The sequence below is a fragment of the Tauraco erythrolophus genome, chromosome 12 (genome assembly GCF_009769465.1).
Source record: "Tauraco erythrolophus isolate bTauEry1 chromosome 12, bTauEry1.pri, whole genome shotgun sequence".
NCBI lineage: Eukaryota > Metazoa > Chordata > Aves > Musophagiformes > Musophagidae > Tauraco > Tauraco erythrolophus.
The window spans coordinates 16577913-16592660 of NC_141476.1; the positions used below are offsets into that span (position 1 = coordinate 16577913).

General features: G+C 46.7%; 1 protein-coding gene across 1 annotated transcript in view; it reads right to left on the reverse strand.

Annotated features, from left to right (window-relative positions):
- Positions 1 to 14748, reverse strand: part of DNAH1 (dynein axonemal heavy chain 1) — a 70339-nt gene that overhangs the window by 20639 nt on the left and 34952 nt on the right. The window contains 16 exon segments of the mRNA XM_086619273.1: positions 355 to 563; positions 1721 to 1856; positions 2589 to 2785; positions 4153 to 4383; positions 5189 to 5367; positions 6458 to 6496; positions 6858 to 7031; positions 7145 to 7302; positions 7977 to 8137; positions 8644 to 8784; positions 9984 to 10088; positions 10365 to 10523; positions 11148 to 11267; positions 11937 to 12131; positions 12415 to 12592; positions 14260 to 14414. Coding sequence (XP_086475399.1) covers positions 355 to 563; positions 1721 to 1856; positions 2589 to 2785; positions 4153 to 4383; positions 5189 to 5367; positions 6458 to 6496; positions 6858 to 7031; positions 7145 to 7302; positions 7977 to 8137; positions 8644 to 8784; positions 9984 to 10088; positions 10365 to 10523; positions 11148 to 11267; positions 11937 to 12131; positions 12415 to 12592; positions 14260 to 14414 — 2537 coding nt within the window.

The window sequence follows — 14748 nt, forward strand, 5'->3', positions numbered from 1 at the left end:
GACTATGCACTAGATTAATGAATAAACATGGTGCAACTGAGCCCCAAATTCAAGCATGATATTTTTGTAACAAACAGCTCAATGGTGCATGAAGGAGAAGGAAGCTTATATTTAATCTGGATCACATATAATCATATTTTTAAACTTTTCAAACTTCATCTTAAAGCCAAAGTGTAAAAAAAGAAAAAAAAAAAAAAAGAGTATCCAGTCATATGGGAAGGTGGTACGCAAACCTCATCCTCCTCCAAAGTCAGGGGCTTGGAAACAAAGGTCTCATCACAAAGTGATGCAAGGCAAAGGACAAGAAGGGAATAATTAACATTGACAGCATGGAATCCTACCCCTGAACTGTACCTCATGCACAGGACCATGTGGATATTGCTGCGGACCCGTCCTGTGTACGCAGCCATCAAATTGGCCTTGGTGGGCTGCTGCCCTAGATCTCGAACAACAGGCTTCATAGCCGTCATGATCTGTTGTTCATCATCGAGGCTGTAAATGTTGGGAACGTCACCTGAGTTGAGCAGGTTGTTGATATCCTCAAGGAAGGATTCATTTTTAATCTAAGCAGAGGATAGGGGAAAAAAAAAAGCAGTTTCCTAAGTCATAAGACAGTCATGTCTCCACATGCCACAGAGATCACTTCAGGATAAATGTAGCTCTCAGCCTCTGTTATAAGAAATCATTTCTGTGATCACTGGGCTCCAGTAAAGCATACTCTGACCCTTGTCCGGCACTTCCAATTGAACAGTCATGTTCAGCCATTTCAGGGGTGGGAGAGTGTGCCTGAGAACAAACCTCCTTCTGCCCATTCACTGTCTCCTTACAGACAAGCTGAGCTCAGGGCCTTGCTCCTTGCCTCACAGTGACTGCAACCAGACTCCAGACCCCAGGCTGCTCCGAGTCTCTGTTCCTCCAGCACAGAACACCTCACTATTAGGATAAAGCTCATTGATGTGGGAGACAGAGTAACTGCAGGGATGTGTCACAGTCTGTGGGACGATCTCCCTCCAGAGCTTACACTCACCTTTCCACCTTTGCTAAATCAGACATACACAGCATCCATATACCCGACTAAATGCACCCTCCCGTGCCCCCTTTTCTCCCACATGTTTCCCCCTGCAGGCAAAAGGATGCAGGAACAAGCAGCATTTGAAAGATACTCATCTCACTGCTTAGGGCACTGCCAGAAGGGACTTGGTTCCTATGATAATGAAGGCAGTAGAAAAGCCTATGAGGAACATAACAGTGAATTCCAGAATTTGGCCTAGTCATTAGCAAGTTGCAGATTACAGTAACAAGCCAACATTATCCTATGGAACCAGCAGGCATAAGGCCTTAAATCTACTGGTATCTTTGAAAAGAAAGAGAATGATGTTACTTAGGACTTCTAGTTTCAGTGACCAGCATAGTGCTTAGCTTCAGGCAGCGGGGTCTAAAATCCTTGATCCCACAAATCCTTGGCTGAAAGAGGCTTTCCTGAGCAACAGAAGAATCAGCCTACTCACACACAGCTCTACAGTCCCTCTAGCAACAAACACTCCACCTTTAGTTTTCCTGGGGCTTTTTTGTAAGACAAAAAAGGTGGGCTACTTAAGAAGGACAAGTTGTACTTTGTTTCTATCAAGTTCCTCTATCCTCTTTAGGGGGATTTATTGAGCTTAGAGATGTGTTTCTGACTCCTTCTGAGATGGAGTCCACCATGCTAATACTCCTGTACCTGTGTGTCTACGAACAGGAATGTCTTGGGTAGACTTTGAAGGCCTGCCTTCATCATGATTTTCCTCACGTCATCTCGCCATTCAGTCATGCCATAATTTTTTGACAGTTCAATCTGGAAACACTCATAGTCTGCCCTAAAGGAAAGAGAAGCCTGTGGAGTTACATCCAATTAAATTACAATCCTCTTTTGTCAGTCCTGAGTATGTGTTGTGGACTCAGTGGGACAGGATTCAAGCAAGTTGTTTTCCTGCAATGAGTCCTGAGCACACGCCTGTCCTTGTGCATGTTCAGCTACCAACCCAAAAGCATGTTTTGCTCAAAGCAGAGATACCCGAGCAAGCTAGAAACCAGGAGAAGTACAACTCCATGAGCTAACAGAAACACCACTTCTTGGGCCCAGTGCCTCAGAGTGCAGAGGGAGCAACTCAATGTGGATTTTTTTTGTGCTGCTGCCCTCAGAGGCTGGTGACCCTGGGAACCATGGCTGTGTTCCCCTAAGATCACACCCTGTATTCAGAGCTGGAAGAATTTGCTTCACCAGCCTAGTTCTCTGGCTCTTCATGTTTCTCCCTTGAGGACCCTTTGCTCCCAAGGCTCATGGGTCCTCCTTGCCAGGCTACCAGTGTCACTTGATCACTTGTCACTAGTAACTCCTGTCTTTGTACTCCTCCTACCCAGCTCCCAGGAAGGATATTTTTAGTGTAGATGTGCATGTTAACTAAGCCCTAGCTCTTGAATGTTAAATTTGAAGAGTCAGCGACCAGAAAAATGTGTAGCCAGTAGCAGGAAGGGTAGGAAAAGAGATTGTCTGGAGGCAGCCCTGATGGATCTGCTCCACATTGTATGCATAAGAGAGCATTACTTACATATGAGATGCCAGTCTGGTGAGAGACTGTCTCCCACTTCCCCCAACACCCAGGAGAAGAGCGTTCCCCGGAGCCTGCCGCAGGATCCGGCTGATTCGGCAGATGTGCTGTATCGCATCCCCGAAAAGCACAAGCTTCAGCTCTGGGGTGTTGGTTTGATTATACTCCTCCAGGTAATCCTCAATCACAACCTTCAGCTGTGGGCAGAAACAGTCAATTGTGGCTACCAGATAAATGCAATCGTGAGGGGGTGGGTGGGTGTCTGTAAGCACAGCCAGGGCTCTGGGAGGGCAGAGCCTGGTGCTCGGCAGGGTCCGGGAGCAACTGCTTCCCTAGGAGCTGCTCGTGGGGAGGTGATGGCTCTCTGCTCCACGCTCCTAGGGGAACTTCCATTGGACTGGCCTGAATTTAGCTAGTGGTGGTGGGAGCAACTGCTGAATGGTCGCCTTAAACTAAGGTCTGCCCTTCCCAATGGTGCTGTTTGCTGGAGAAATAACAAGGCACATTTCGAAATAAAATAGCTTATGGCTGTCTGACCCATACTGTTCCAGGGCCTCTCTCTGGGAGAGCTTCCTTGCTTTATAGCTGACCACTGCCTGCTGCTGCATCCTGTGGTTAGGGATCCTAGCTGGAAAGGGCAGATGCTGGAAGAAAATACCACTGTACAAAGACGGGTAGAGAAGCACGCTCCTCTCCCAGTCCAGCCATCGGCACAGAACAGCTGCAGGAGCTGCCTCTCCTGCCCTTTCCAGGGCTCTCTTCAACGGCACCCTCAGGCCAGAGCAGGAGATGAAGCATGAAGACATCTGGGATTTGGTTCTACCCCCTCAGCAATTTCACTGTGAGCCTCGGCGAGCAACGTCAGCTGGAATTCACAGGGTGCTGAGATCCCTGCCTAGATGCCAGAGCCCTGTGCACATTGGTGGACTGTGCGGCAGCTCGGGAAGTGTGTGTCTGTCTCAGCTGCACTCACCTCGGTGGGGGACAGTTCTACCTACTTTGCAAAAGAGACTGGAAAGCTCAGTTAATTACCAGTCCTTGTCACACAGCTTTCACAAGAGGAGAGACGACAGGATAATCATCTGTTTCTGATAATGAGTGCAAAATGCACTGCTCATTGCCTGCGCTTAATTATCACTACCAAAGTACTCGCAGTATCTTCTCCAACAGGGAATCTGGCAGTAACATTAATTACTTGTAAAGGTCAATTGTGAAGTCTTTAATGGCAAAAGTAGTATTGTTTGGGGGTAATGTGCCATTTCTTTCCAGCAAATTTCACTTTTGAGTCCCAAGTGCAGCTCATTTGGGAGATCTGGCATAGCAGGCTGCCCCCAGGATGGCAATACAGAGACAGCTTGTTCCACCTCAACTTCCTGTCACACCAAAAGCAGCCACTATCCATATCTGGGGCAGGATTTCACAGGAGAGCCCTGGAAGGGTTTGTGATTCCAGACACCTTCAATTCAAGCAGCCCCATGGTTACTACTACTTGTTTTCTTTTGTTTCCAGAAGACTTGGAAGATGTGATCATAGTTCACATCATCATAATTCCCAGGGTCCTTACCTTTTCCTGGCTGTCGATTGCTTTGTACAGTTTGATGTTGGCATCTGGCTCCATGAAGTCCCCAAAAAGAACTGGCTGGGAGGGGACGACCTCCTCAAAAGTGGTGCCTAACTCCTCCATCATACTCTTCATCAGGCTGTCAAACCAGGTCTGGTCCTCTTTGTTAACCAGGCGATCGCAGAAGACTCGGCAGCTCTCATGGTACCACAGTCTCAGCAGGTGCACTTTATTCTGGTGGGAAATCCCAGTAAAACACCCCCATGAGAGAAGCAGAGAAATATTAAGAGCCTTGCTGTCAGGAAAGCTGTTTCCTGCCCGGCATGTGACCAGCTCCACTCCTGCTAGAAGGCAGCTGGAGTGGAGAATGAACTGGGTGGAGGAAGCTGCCTTCCCTTCTCCTCTCAAAATCAACTCTTGTCAAGACAGCTGCTTTGCAGAGAGCTCGTTACAGCTCGTTACAGCTAATCCACCCTGTTTGTCCATGTATCAGCCTTTCTTTGAGAGATTTAAATTTTGTGTTGTTTGTCCTTATCTTTCCCCCAGTTTAATTTTTACTGTTTTCAGAAGTTCTTGTGGGTTTTGGAAAGATCCTTTTAATTGGGTATAGCACAGAACCAGGGTCCCAAGTGCTTCCTGTGATACATCAATCTCTATGGGCTAGGCTGGAGCCACAGCAAGGTCCTCAGGAGAGCTGAAGGGGCAGAAGCCTCCACTGCTACAAGCTGGTGACAGGACAATACCTCTGCCCCTGTGTGGTCCCTGTCTGGTCCCCTATGGCTCCATCCAGCCTTGAATGGCTGGGCTGTGTCGTGCTGACTCCCTGTGGCCACCCACCTACTTCTACACCAAGGAAGGGCTCTGGGATGGCAGGGAGGGGTCTGTTTACTACTGGTACCAGGCAAAGGGAAGGTCATCACGTTCATGGAACAGTACCAAAATGCAGCTTTAACAAGAAATCAAGGACTGTTTCAGGCCTGTCAATGACCATTTCTGGTCCTCCCCTGGGTGGTATGGCTGTGCTGATGAGAGGACTCACCTCAATCTTGCTGGGCTCAGCCATGAGCATGCCCTGGAACACCTTGGAGAGGTCTCTCAGGTTGAAGGTGTAATGAGACTTTGCTGGTGTGGGGAGCAGCTGGGATGTGATGGTCAAATACACGCAGATAGTGGCATCAACCAAGGGCTCGTTCAAGTCTTTGACTGCAAGTGCTCCTGCTGCAGGGACAGAGGAAGGTGGAGATGATGCCAAGGTGGTGATTCCGGGTTGAGAAGGTCCTATCACTGCAGACAGGTGGCACTGAGTGGCAGAGGTGTTGCTAGGACTTTGCCAGGAGCATGTTTCCTCTGCTTTTTTATGCAGAGAGTGCATGAGGACCTGACCAAGCACCTGCTCACTGCAGTGGACAGGTGTCAATGAGTTTCCCAACCAAAGGGAATCAGGTTTGAGGAGAGAAGAATGCACCACAACAATTCTGTGGTGTTAAGGCTTCATGCACCCCAGGGAGAGAGGAGACACTGCCAGAGAGGTAATTGGTGCCTACCTGAAATACTCCAGACAGGTTTTCCTTATCCCTCCTTGTACTCCCACAGCAGAATCTCAGTTACTTTTAAGCTCAAAGGTGTGAGTGCCCTCTTGGCTAAACCGCCTTGCAATTTGTTTTGCTTAGCAAATGCAAAGCCACTGAGGAATAATTTCTTATGCAACAGTCTAGCAAGACTTAAACACAGCTACCAGTTTTAGAGCACAGAATGCTTTTTTTTTATTCCTAATTAAGTTCTTTACAAACAGTCCTGAGGAAGTAGAGCCCTGTGACACCCTACTATTTTGTACTTTTTGCATTATTTCCAAAATTCTTTAATTTCTTTTAAATCACAGCTAGACGCTTCAGTGTGCTCCTGAGCCCATAGTCAGGTACTGACACTTGTGAATATTGCAAGCACTGGAAAGCTCTGCTTTGCTTCTCTCATAGCTCACTATTCTCACTCCTTCCTACTGGCAGATTTGCAGATGAGGGCACATTTGCAAGGACGATCCCAAATTCCCACCCTGTCAAATATAAGAGGACTCATTTCACTTCAAATGAACCCTTTTTTCTGGTGGCTGTAGCTCCATGCTTAGATCCACCCTGCTCAGCTGTCCACAGGCTGCAGCAGATGGAGAGTAACAGAAGGCTCTGCTTCCACAGAAGGCTGTTGTCTGGGCAAGTGTCTGTCTGCCGAAAGCACAGGTAAGCTATGCCATGCTGTGCCCATCAGCTTGTTTGTTCACAGTCTCTCTCTCTCTCATCTTTCTGCTCTTACTTACGCACTGGATCTCTGTAACTTCTTTCTCCTAGGAGTCCAGCTAGAAAAAGACAAAGAAACCTGAGTTACCACTTTACCTGCTGAGGTGAAATCACCCATCACAAACAAAACCCTCTTTGAACGGTCTAGGCCATAGGATACCTTATGAAACTGTGAGAGCCAAACTTGAAGTTTGCTGATTTGCACCAGCAGAGTTTGGCCCTGAGACTAAACAGTGTATGAGCTCTCTGTTTGCTAAGATTCAAGCAACGCTTTCCCAAAAGCATCTTCAAGCAACTAACGCAAGTTCCAGCTTCCAACACTTAGATCAGATCATCGATATCAATTCCTCCCCCTCCAACCTCCATTATCATCGGGTTGACTTGCAACATGAGAAGGTGGCAGTTGTCTGCAGAACTTACCCATCCAGCTGCCAAGGATGGTGGAAAAGATAGTCTTCTTGCTGCTTTCCTCCATCTCAGTGAAGGAGAGGTAGTTGAAATGGCGAGTGAGGCGTGGAGTGACAGCATTCCTTCCCCCTCCAGGAGGTCCCATGGCACAGACAAAATTAATATCTACCAGCTTCTTAAAAGTACCTTGAAGAGTGCAAAACCAGGAATGAATGCTAAGTTGTCTCCACCGCAGGTACGCACACCTATCAACAGGCCAACCTGTGCCAAGAGTACTGGGCAAAGGATCTGGGTCGTACCGATCTGTTTCCTGTCGTACCAGCCCTGGTGGTCCATCCACTGCCGCAGCAGCTCGATGGGTGGCTGAGCACCATACTTCTCCAACATGGGCATGTTCAAGTCATCAATAAAAAATATGAAGTACCGCCCAACTGGAGGCCCGAACACACCCTTCCGCCTGCAAGGACAGATGCCATGTAAGGCCACAGAACAACTCCTATTGGAAAGGGACTCCTAACTTGATCCAAAAGCAGTTTTTCTCTAGAGATGTTCTGGATCAGCAGTTTCAGCTATCCTTATATTTACATTCCATACGGGCCTTTGCATGGAAAAGAACTGGAGCAATGTTTGAGGCACCTTCCAAACACAAGTGAAATTTTGTCTATTTATGCACAATGTCGATGAATAAATGGGTGCAAATAAAAATAAAGCTTGAACCCATGAATCTGTTAGAAACGTCAAACCAGTAGCTGACCAGGGAGGCAAAAGGGAAGCTGTTAACCATGGGAGTGGGATTGGAGGTCAGCAGCCACGTTTTCTACTCTCATCAGTTTCTATAAAGATCCCACACAAGAGTTTGCATATACCTGTGCTGTGAAACATAGTATTTCTGGAATAACTAGAATTGGAGCAACTTTTACCAACCCTCACCAATCCTCGCTTTCTTGCCCTTGTATCAAGTTATAACTGGCTCTCACAATCCCAGCTCAGATGTGCTGTGTGTCCTATTTGTTATCCACAGCTGTATGTGCTTGGGGCCCCTTCAGGTCTTGGGATGAAAATAAATGGCCAAATTGTTAGAAACACTGAGCTCAGGGATTCTGCCTTTGCAAACACAGAAAGGAAACTTGCCTCTTCTCCAGTTTGCTGTCAATGAGATCCTGGGTTTGGTTAGCAGAGGTGCGTGCTGAAAAGATCAGGAAGTGGGTGATGTATCTGAGAGGCAAGTTCTTCAAAAGCTTGTCCATAATTGTGAGAGTCTTTCCTGAGCCAGTGGGACCAATGCAGAGAACCTAGAAGTACAATCAGTGATGCAACATAATTGTAGGCAGATGGGCTGTGTTTCCCAGCTCTCTGACCTTTGCTGGAGGAAACGCAGGTTACTGCTCACTTAGGCATTCGAAGGCTGGGAGAGGACGGAAGGCTCACTTCAGTAACGAGAGCTGTTCAACACACTTCTTGGTGTGGAAGGAATCCAGCCAGAGAAGTGTGGAACGGAACTATAGGAAATAGGTAAAGAGGGATGGTGATGGTCTATCTAGCTATTGCTGCATTTTGATTGAACAGCTGAGTGTTGATATTCCTTTGGGGCACTGGCATGGTGCCTGCAGACTAAACGGAGAACTCTCGTTGCTTAGGCACAGCTTTTGAGCAGAGAAACGCAAATCCACGAGAGTGGGAAATAATCTCAAAGTATCAGGTAGCTGTTAGGTTCCGACTGCACAGGGAAAGGAAAAGGTGCCCCTGTTGATGAGAACAAGGTTGAATCAAAAAATCAAAGACAAGGCTGGGCACGTACTGGCTTATGGTTAGTGAGCAACAGGTCCAGCAGATAGGCCGTTCGGACTGTGTTCATCGTGGGCACAATAACGTCACAGAAGTTGGTATCAGGAACCATAGTGAACCTTGCTGTAGTGTCCAGCCACTTCTCCCAGCGCACCTGAAAGGTATGGGTGTGTTTAGAGGGGGCAATTGCATCTATCCCCTACAGGAATAGAAAAACTATTTCTGCTGTGTTTTCCCTGTCACAGCTCCTTGTGTAGTAGCTCAGATTCCGACAAGGAATTTGGGTTTCCAGCCCCTCTGTCTAGTCTTGCCATCTATACCTTTCTTTATGGCAATGCTGTGAGCACCTAACTCATTTCCTTTGGGAGGGAGGTAGCCCAAGCAGCAACACATTTGCCCCCTGTTCTGAAAACTGGGATCACAGGGTGATGGAACACTTGTGATACTTGCAAGAATGGAAATTTTGTCCAAAGCTGACCTACCCTGTCGTGCCCCCACAGCAGAGGGCCAAAGAGGGCTTAGCTGGGATCCTCTCTTTACGTTTGATGCTATTGCCTGTGTTGCACTTAGAGGCACATGGAGGTTTTGCACTTGTATAAGACATAAACGACTTGTGCTAGAATCAAGTAACAGACTAACCTCCCAGAGGCCACTATATGAGTGAGATAGAGGTTTTATCAGGGGTGTGCCAGAGAACACCGAGAAAATGTGCATTCCTGACCACTCCAGGTGGCCTTCCCACAGAGATTACACCGGCAGCTTCTGCTAAGCATCTGATGCTTGTGTAGGGCTCTTTAATTTGCTTTGATTTCAGAAAGGGGAAGCATTTTTCCTCTTTTTATTTTTTTTAAATTTTCTTTCAGCCTAAGGGCTGGTGACCGTCAGTCAGATGGGCCTTACATGCCCTACTGTTTTACTGTCTCCCGTGAAAAAGATGGCGTATTTGTCTGACTTGCTCCTCCTCCAGAGTCAGCTGCACACAGCTCTTCTGCTGTTGTACACTGCTGTCTAACACAGACAGACCTTTCCATCCAAGCTCCTCCCTGTCCTCCTCCAGCAGCCACACTTGTAGAGCCCTCTCACTTTCCTGAGCACTGGCAGAGGTACTCAGGTCTGAAATGACCACCCCTTGGCTCAGATTCCAAAGATCTGCTCCACAACCCTGAGGGCAAGAAACTGCCTTCTTCCTTTAATGAAAAGCTTCATTTCACTTTAAACATTCTCACTTGGTTCCTACAGGCCTTTCTTATTTGCTTTTGATGAGAAAATCCTACCAAATCCAGCAAGACTGTGTTGCTTCCTGCTCCCTCCCTCCACATTTCCTAGCTTGGAGTTGAAAGTGAAACATTTTACCTCTCTAATGACCTCCTCATCCAGACCATCTTCAGCACTGCTAAGCCCAGCATCATACAGTTTATAGTCATAAACCAGCCCTTCTTCTGGGAAAAGTAACTGGATCTGTGGGAATAAAGCTGGGGTGAACCTGGCTGCCACTCAGCTGAATTCACACGAGGATCTACGCTACTGCAAGGAAGACTTTACTAATGGGGTGCTGCCCCGGCCAGGGGGGTCAGGTCTCTCTCCCAGATCTTCCAGCTCCAGGGATCCCTTGGAGTTTGAGGCAGATGTGGTATACCAGATCCCAAGAGGAAGACCATCCGAAGCAGTTCAGACCTCCATTCCTCATTACCTGTTCCTCTATAATGAGAGAGGATCTGCTTTTCCTTTACTCACCTTTTCCTTTGCCATCTTCTCCCTCAGCCACAAGCTGAAGGCCATGCGACCTTGGGAATCTCCAGTAGCACCCACACTCCAGATCAAGGCAAATATAAACCAAGGTTCAATCAGTTCTTCAATATGAGCTGCCTTCTCTTTGGGAATCATCCTAATTCCCTGAGAACCAGAGGACAGCAGAAGTAAAATTCTCAGGCACGGTTAAGGTACACAAAAGCCAAACTCTTCTTCATATGTTTGTAATTCTATTCAGCTTCTATGCAGCTTTTTCTAGCTAGCTTTTCACAGGCCTCGTTAACGTATTCTGTGGATTAAAACTTGTGGTTTCATTGGTGTACTTGAGAGACTTCCCTTGCTGAACTAATGTCACTCAACAGCAGCTTGGAGAAGAATTTAGTCTTTGTTTTTTAATTGAAAGTTGTCCAGCCTTCTTCAATACTAATTCTCAAAGGATCTGCAATGTGAAGTGCCTTGCTGCTTAGCTCTGATCTCTGCTTTCCACTCATTCTCCAATTCCCTCTGCTATAAATAAAGGTGAACCTCTTCCCTCCAGCCTGGCAGGCATGGAGCTTGTCTTTTGCTATTTCAGTAGGCAAAGCATAATCCTTCCAGGTTTACCTGTGCTTTGCAGGATGTTGTATTACCTTCTGCCACGTAGATGAGCTACATCATGACCTTTCTGCACCAACACTGCGTTCTCTGGCGACTAACTCTCTGCATGACTAGCACCCGTAGGAATTACAGGCACACACAATGATAGCGATAGAGGCAGCAAAATCCTACCTCAGTGGGAATGAAAGGCTGAAACAAACATTCCAAGAGCACGAGGAGGCTCCTTGTGAGGTTACTGTCTGTTGAGGCAATTATCTCCTTCACAAACCTCCGGACAAAACCGATGGCCTCCTGTAAGGAGAGGCAGGTACAGCTCACTGTCACCACCCAACACATTTGGCTTTGCTTTTACCTTCTAAGGTTCTAGTTTCTCCTCGCCTCAACGCAGTCATACCCAGGGAGGGTATGGCTGAGAATGCTGCCGTTTCCCATTGTGTCCCAAGTACCGCCGTTTTGACTGGAGAGAAACAAGCCAAACCCCTTGGTTCAGTCTTAATCCCAAGAAACCTCTGGGCCTGCCTTTTGTTTATGTGCAACAATGCCATCACTGCTGTTAAATGTTTTGCTCCCCTTCAGAGCTTTCTTTTGCAGCTCCAGGTTATTCATTAAAATTGTGGCTTAGGAGCAGAGCAAAAATAACAAGAACTTGCTCTTACAACTTTCTCCCTGGAGTTACTCCACTGTAAGCAATGGAGCTGCACCAGGGATGATTTTGTCCAGAAGATAATTTTAAAATGAAATAAAACAAATGATAGTGACCAATAAGACTAAGTCATATCTAGAGAGATCAGCGAATAACCTCTATTAAACCCAGGAAATTCACAGAGCAGTTTATATACTGGTAGTCTGAAGTGTTCCCACAACAGCATTTGAATCCAGGTCTTGACAAGTCTGGGCTGGCTGATATCTGAGCTGACAAGCTCAAAGCCATGGAAAGGCTGGAATGGCATGGTAGCTTACCTTGAGGAATCTCCTGAAGAGAGATGCTAGCTGCTGTGAGAAAGGCTGCATGATGCCTGGGATTTTTTGCAGCCAGCACTTGATGAAGGGCTCAAGCCCCAAGATGCTGGGTTCCAGGTAAACCATTCCACACCGGGAGACAGTGGCAGGGGAAGCAACAGCCAGATCTTGGACTTCAAACATCAAGGTCATGTTCTGGCAATTGCAAAAGGAAAGAAAGGAGGATAAGGATTTGATCACTTCTGATATATCTTCAGCATAATTTGGTGAAGCTGAACTCTTTCCCTTTGTTGCAGAAGCCCTCTTTTTGTTGTGTTTGTGCAGGACAGCAGAGGTCTGGCCAACACAGGGCTGCTACTGAGACATCAATTTCCATACAAGTCCATCGCAGACATCACGTGGAAAGTAAAAGGCAAGTCTGTTCCAAGAGGGAGGAAGGAAAACACACAACAAGCAGCAAAAGCGAGAGGGATGTTACCTCTGTCAGCTTGATGATTTCCCCTGAGCTGAGACACAGCTTCTTATTGTCATCTAGCACCGTGTTCATGTTCTCAATCCACAAAGCATCAACTGGCCCATCAAACATGTACCACTTCTTGTTGCTGTCGGTGGCCGCGGCTCCCTGACGGATGAGTGAGGAAAGGATCCCATCTGTCCTGAAAGGAGGAAGGCAGGGCTTGGTCCATTCTGCTTTTGCTGAAATCAATGGCAAAGCTTCCACCATATAAGGCAACAGAGCCAGAATCTTACCCCGATTCATGTGCACAAGGATACCTGTGCCTCACTTGTTGATGAGCTGCATAAAGGTCCATCTCATTCTTTCTTTTACTGAGACATACATCTCAGCCTGAGTGGCACCACGAGACAATTTCTTTGGGCATTAGGATCTGGACTTCATGTCATTTAACTACAAAATGACAAGTTTCTCTTTCACATTTCTGTCCTCAGTGAAAAGCAGAGGCCTTGCTAGCATCCATTCATCTATACTTCATAGGCGCATTATCTGCTCTCTGGAGGTGCCTCTTTCTCCACCAAGTGTAAAGGGAGACTCAGGACAGCTACCCTGCTAATTCGGATGTTTCGGCTGGTAACTATAGGTTAGGAGGATGAATCCAGGCTAAAGTGCATGACTCTACCCTCCTTATAACTGAAGTTCCCCATTCTCAGCTGCCTGTGAACCCAGGTGGTGCTGAAGCTGGTGAACAGGAGAGTAGACACACAAGGAACGCTGGCTGTTGACAGCGGGAACTTAATCTGTACATGGAAACCTGGAGAGCAATTTCTGCTCAGGCCCTGGACTCTACTCCCATTATTAAATAATTATTTGTTATTTTTATAGTGCTAGTGATTTCCAGGGTATTGTTACTCAGATCAAGGGAAAACAGTCTGTTCTAAAGCTCAGCTGATTAAAACAGATGGATTTGTCTGCAAATACATTTTACACGGCTGCTGTATTTTTCTTTTTGTCATGTTGACGTGTCTGTGTGCTGCCCTTGGGTAAAGTCACATCATAAATAAACTGTCAAGCTTAACTGGAATATCCTATAAAATGTCCTTCAGTAAAGATGCGCCAGAGTCCAGGTTGGGAAGCTCTGGGTCTCAGCATCAGTAATACTTGCTGCTTGCACTTCTGTTTTGTTAGTTTTGTATTTATTTAGTTTCCCTTGTTTTACAGAACAGAGTCTTTAGCTTTGCCCCTAAGCAAGCGGTGGATGACAGGGCCAAAGGGAGATTCACACTGCTTCTAACACCTTAGTTTCTGGACAAAGTGAGCTGCAAAGTCAATCTCAGGTCACATATGGAACATAAGCAAATGTCAAAAGGGCAAACGGGCTATGGGTTCTTGCCTCCAAACCATGTAAGCACGCAGGAGCCCTGGTAACGGGAATGAAATGCCCCTTTATGTCTGAAAGTCATCCCTCATCATTCAAGGCCACCAGCGTATTTATACAGAACAATTCAAGTGCGCAGTACAGAGGTCACTTTTCTTCTGAAGCAAAGCAAGTGTTTTTAAGCTGCTGTATCTTAGAGAAGGGCATGTGCTCCAAAGCAATTGAACTGTTCCTTGTTATGCAGTTAATGCTGCGAGCTGAGCTGCAGTAACTGTCTGGGCATGTGCTGGCAGCCAGGCCAAGCGCACAATAAAAGATGTCAGCTTAAATCGCCGTGACTGGCTATTGTAGCTTGGTGAGGATAAGGACTTGATCGCTTCTGGTTTTATGCCACTACCCTAAATAGTTCTCAGCCTTGAAGAGAAGACGCTCAAGACCAGAAGAAAAGCGTTTCCCGTCTGGAAGGAAGGAAAGCGGGTTTTGTACTTTACCACTCATGCGTTAGCAAGTTGAACTCTCCGTAAAGCTGGCCCATTGTGATGGATTTGGGATTCAGTACAAAGTAGCTGACTGCTTCGTAATCCCCACCACTGGCTGCAGGCTGACCTTTCAGTGATGTCATTGCAGCTGCCAGGACTTCATAACTCTGCAAAAGCAGGAGAGTAAGAGAGTTAACTGCCATGGCTCCACAACAACAAAGCCACTTGCTGTCACAGCAACTGCATTCAAAAGGCAGTGAGAAAGGAGACAGTGAAGGATAGTATCACAGTAAGGAGATGCCTAGCTGTATTCACAGAAATAAAGCATTCCAGATGCAGGGAAGGAGACGTTAGATCTGTGCAAGAGGCCTGAAGCATCTCAAGATGTCAGAGTATGTCTCAGCCTAGGAAATCTGCAGTAGAGCTATTAAGCCTCAATCTAATTTCCCAACTCAAAAGAGTGAGGTACTAATATATTACCCCATGGCTATAAATCAATAC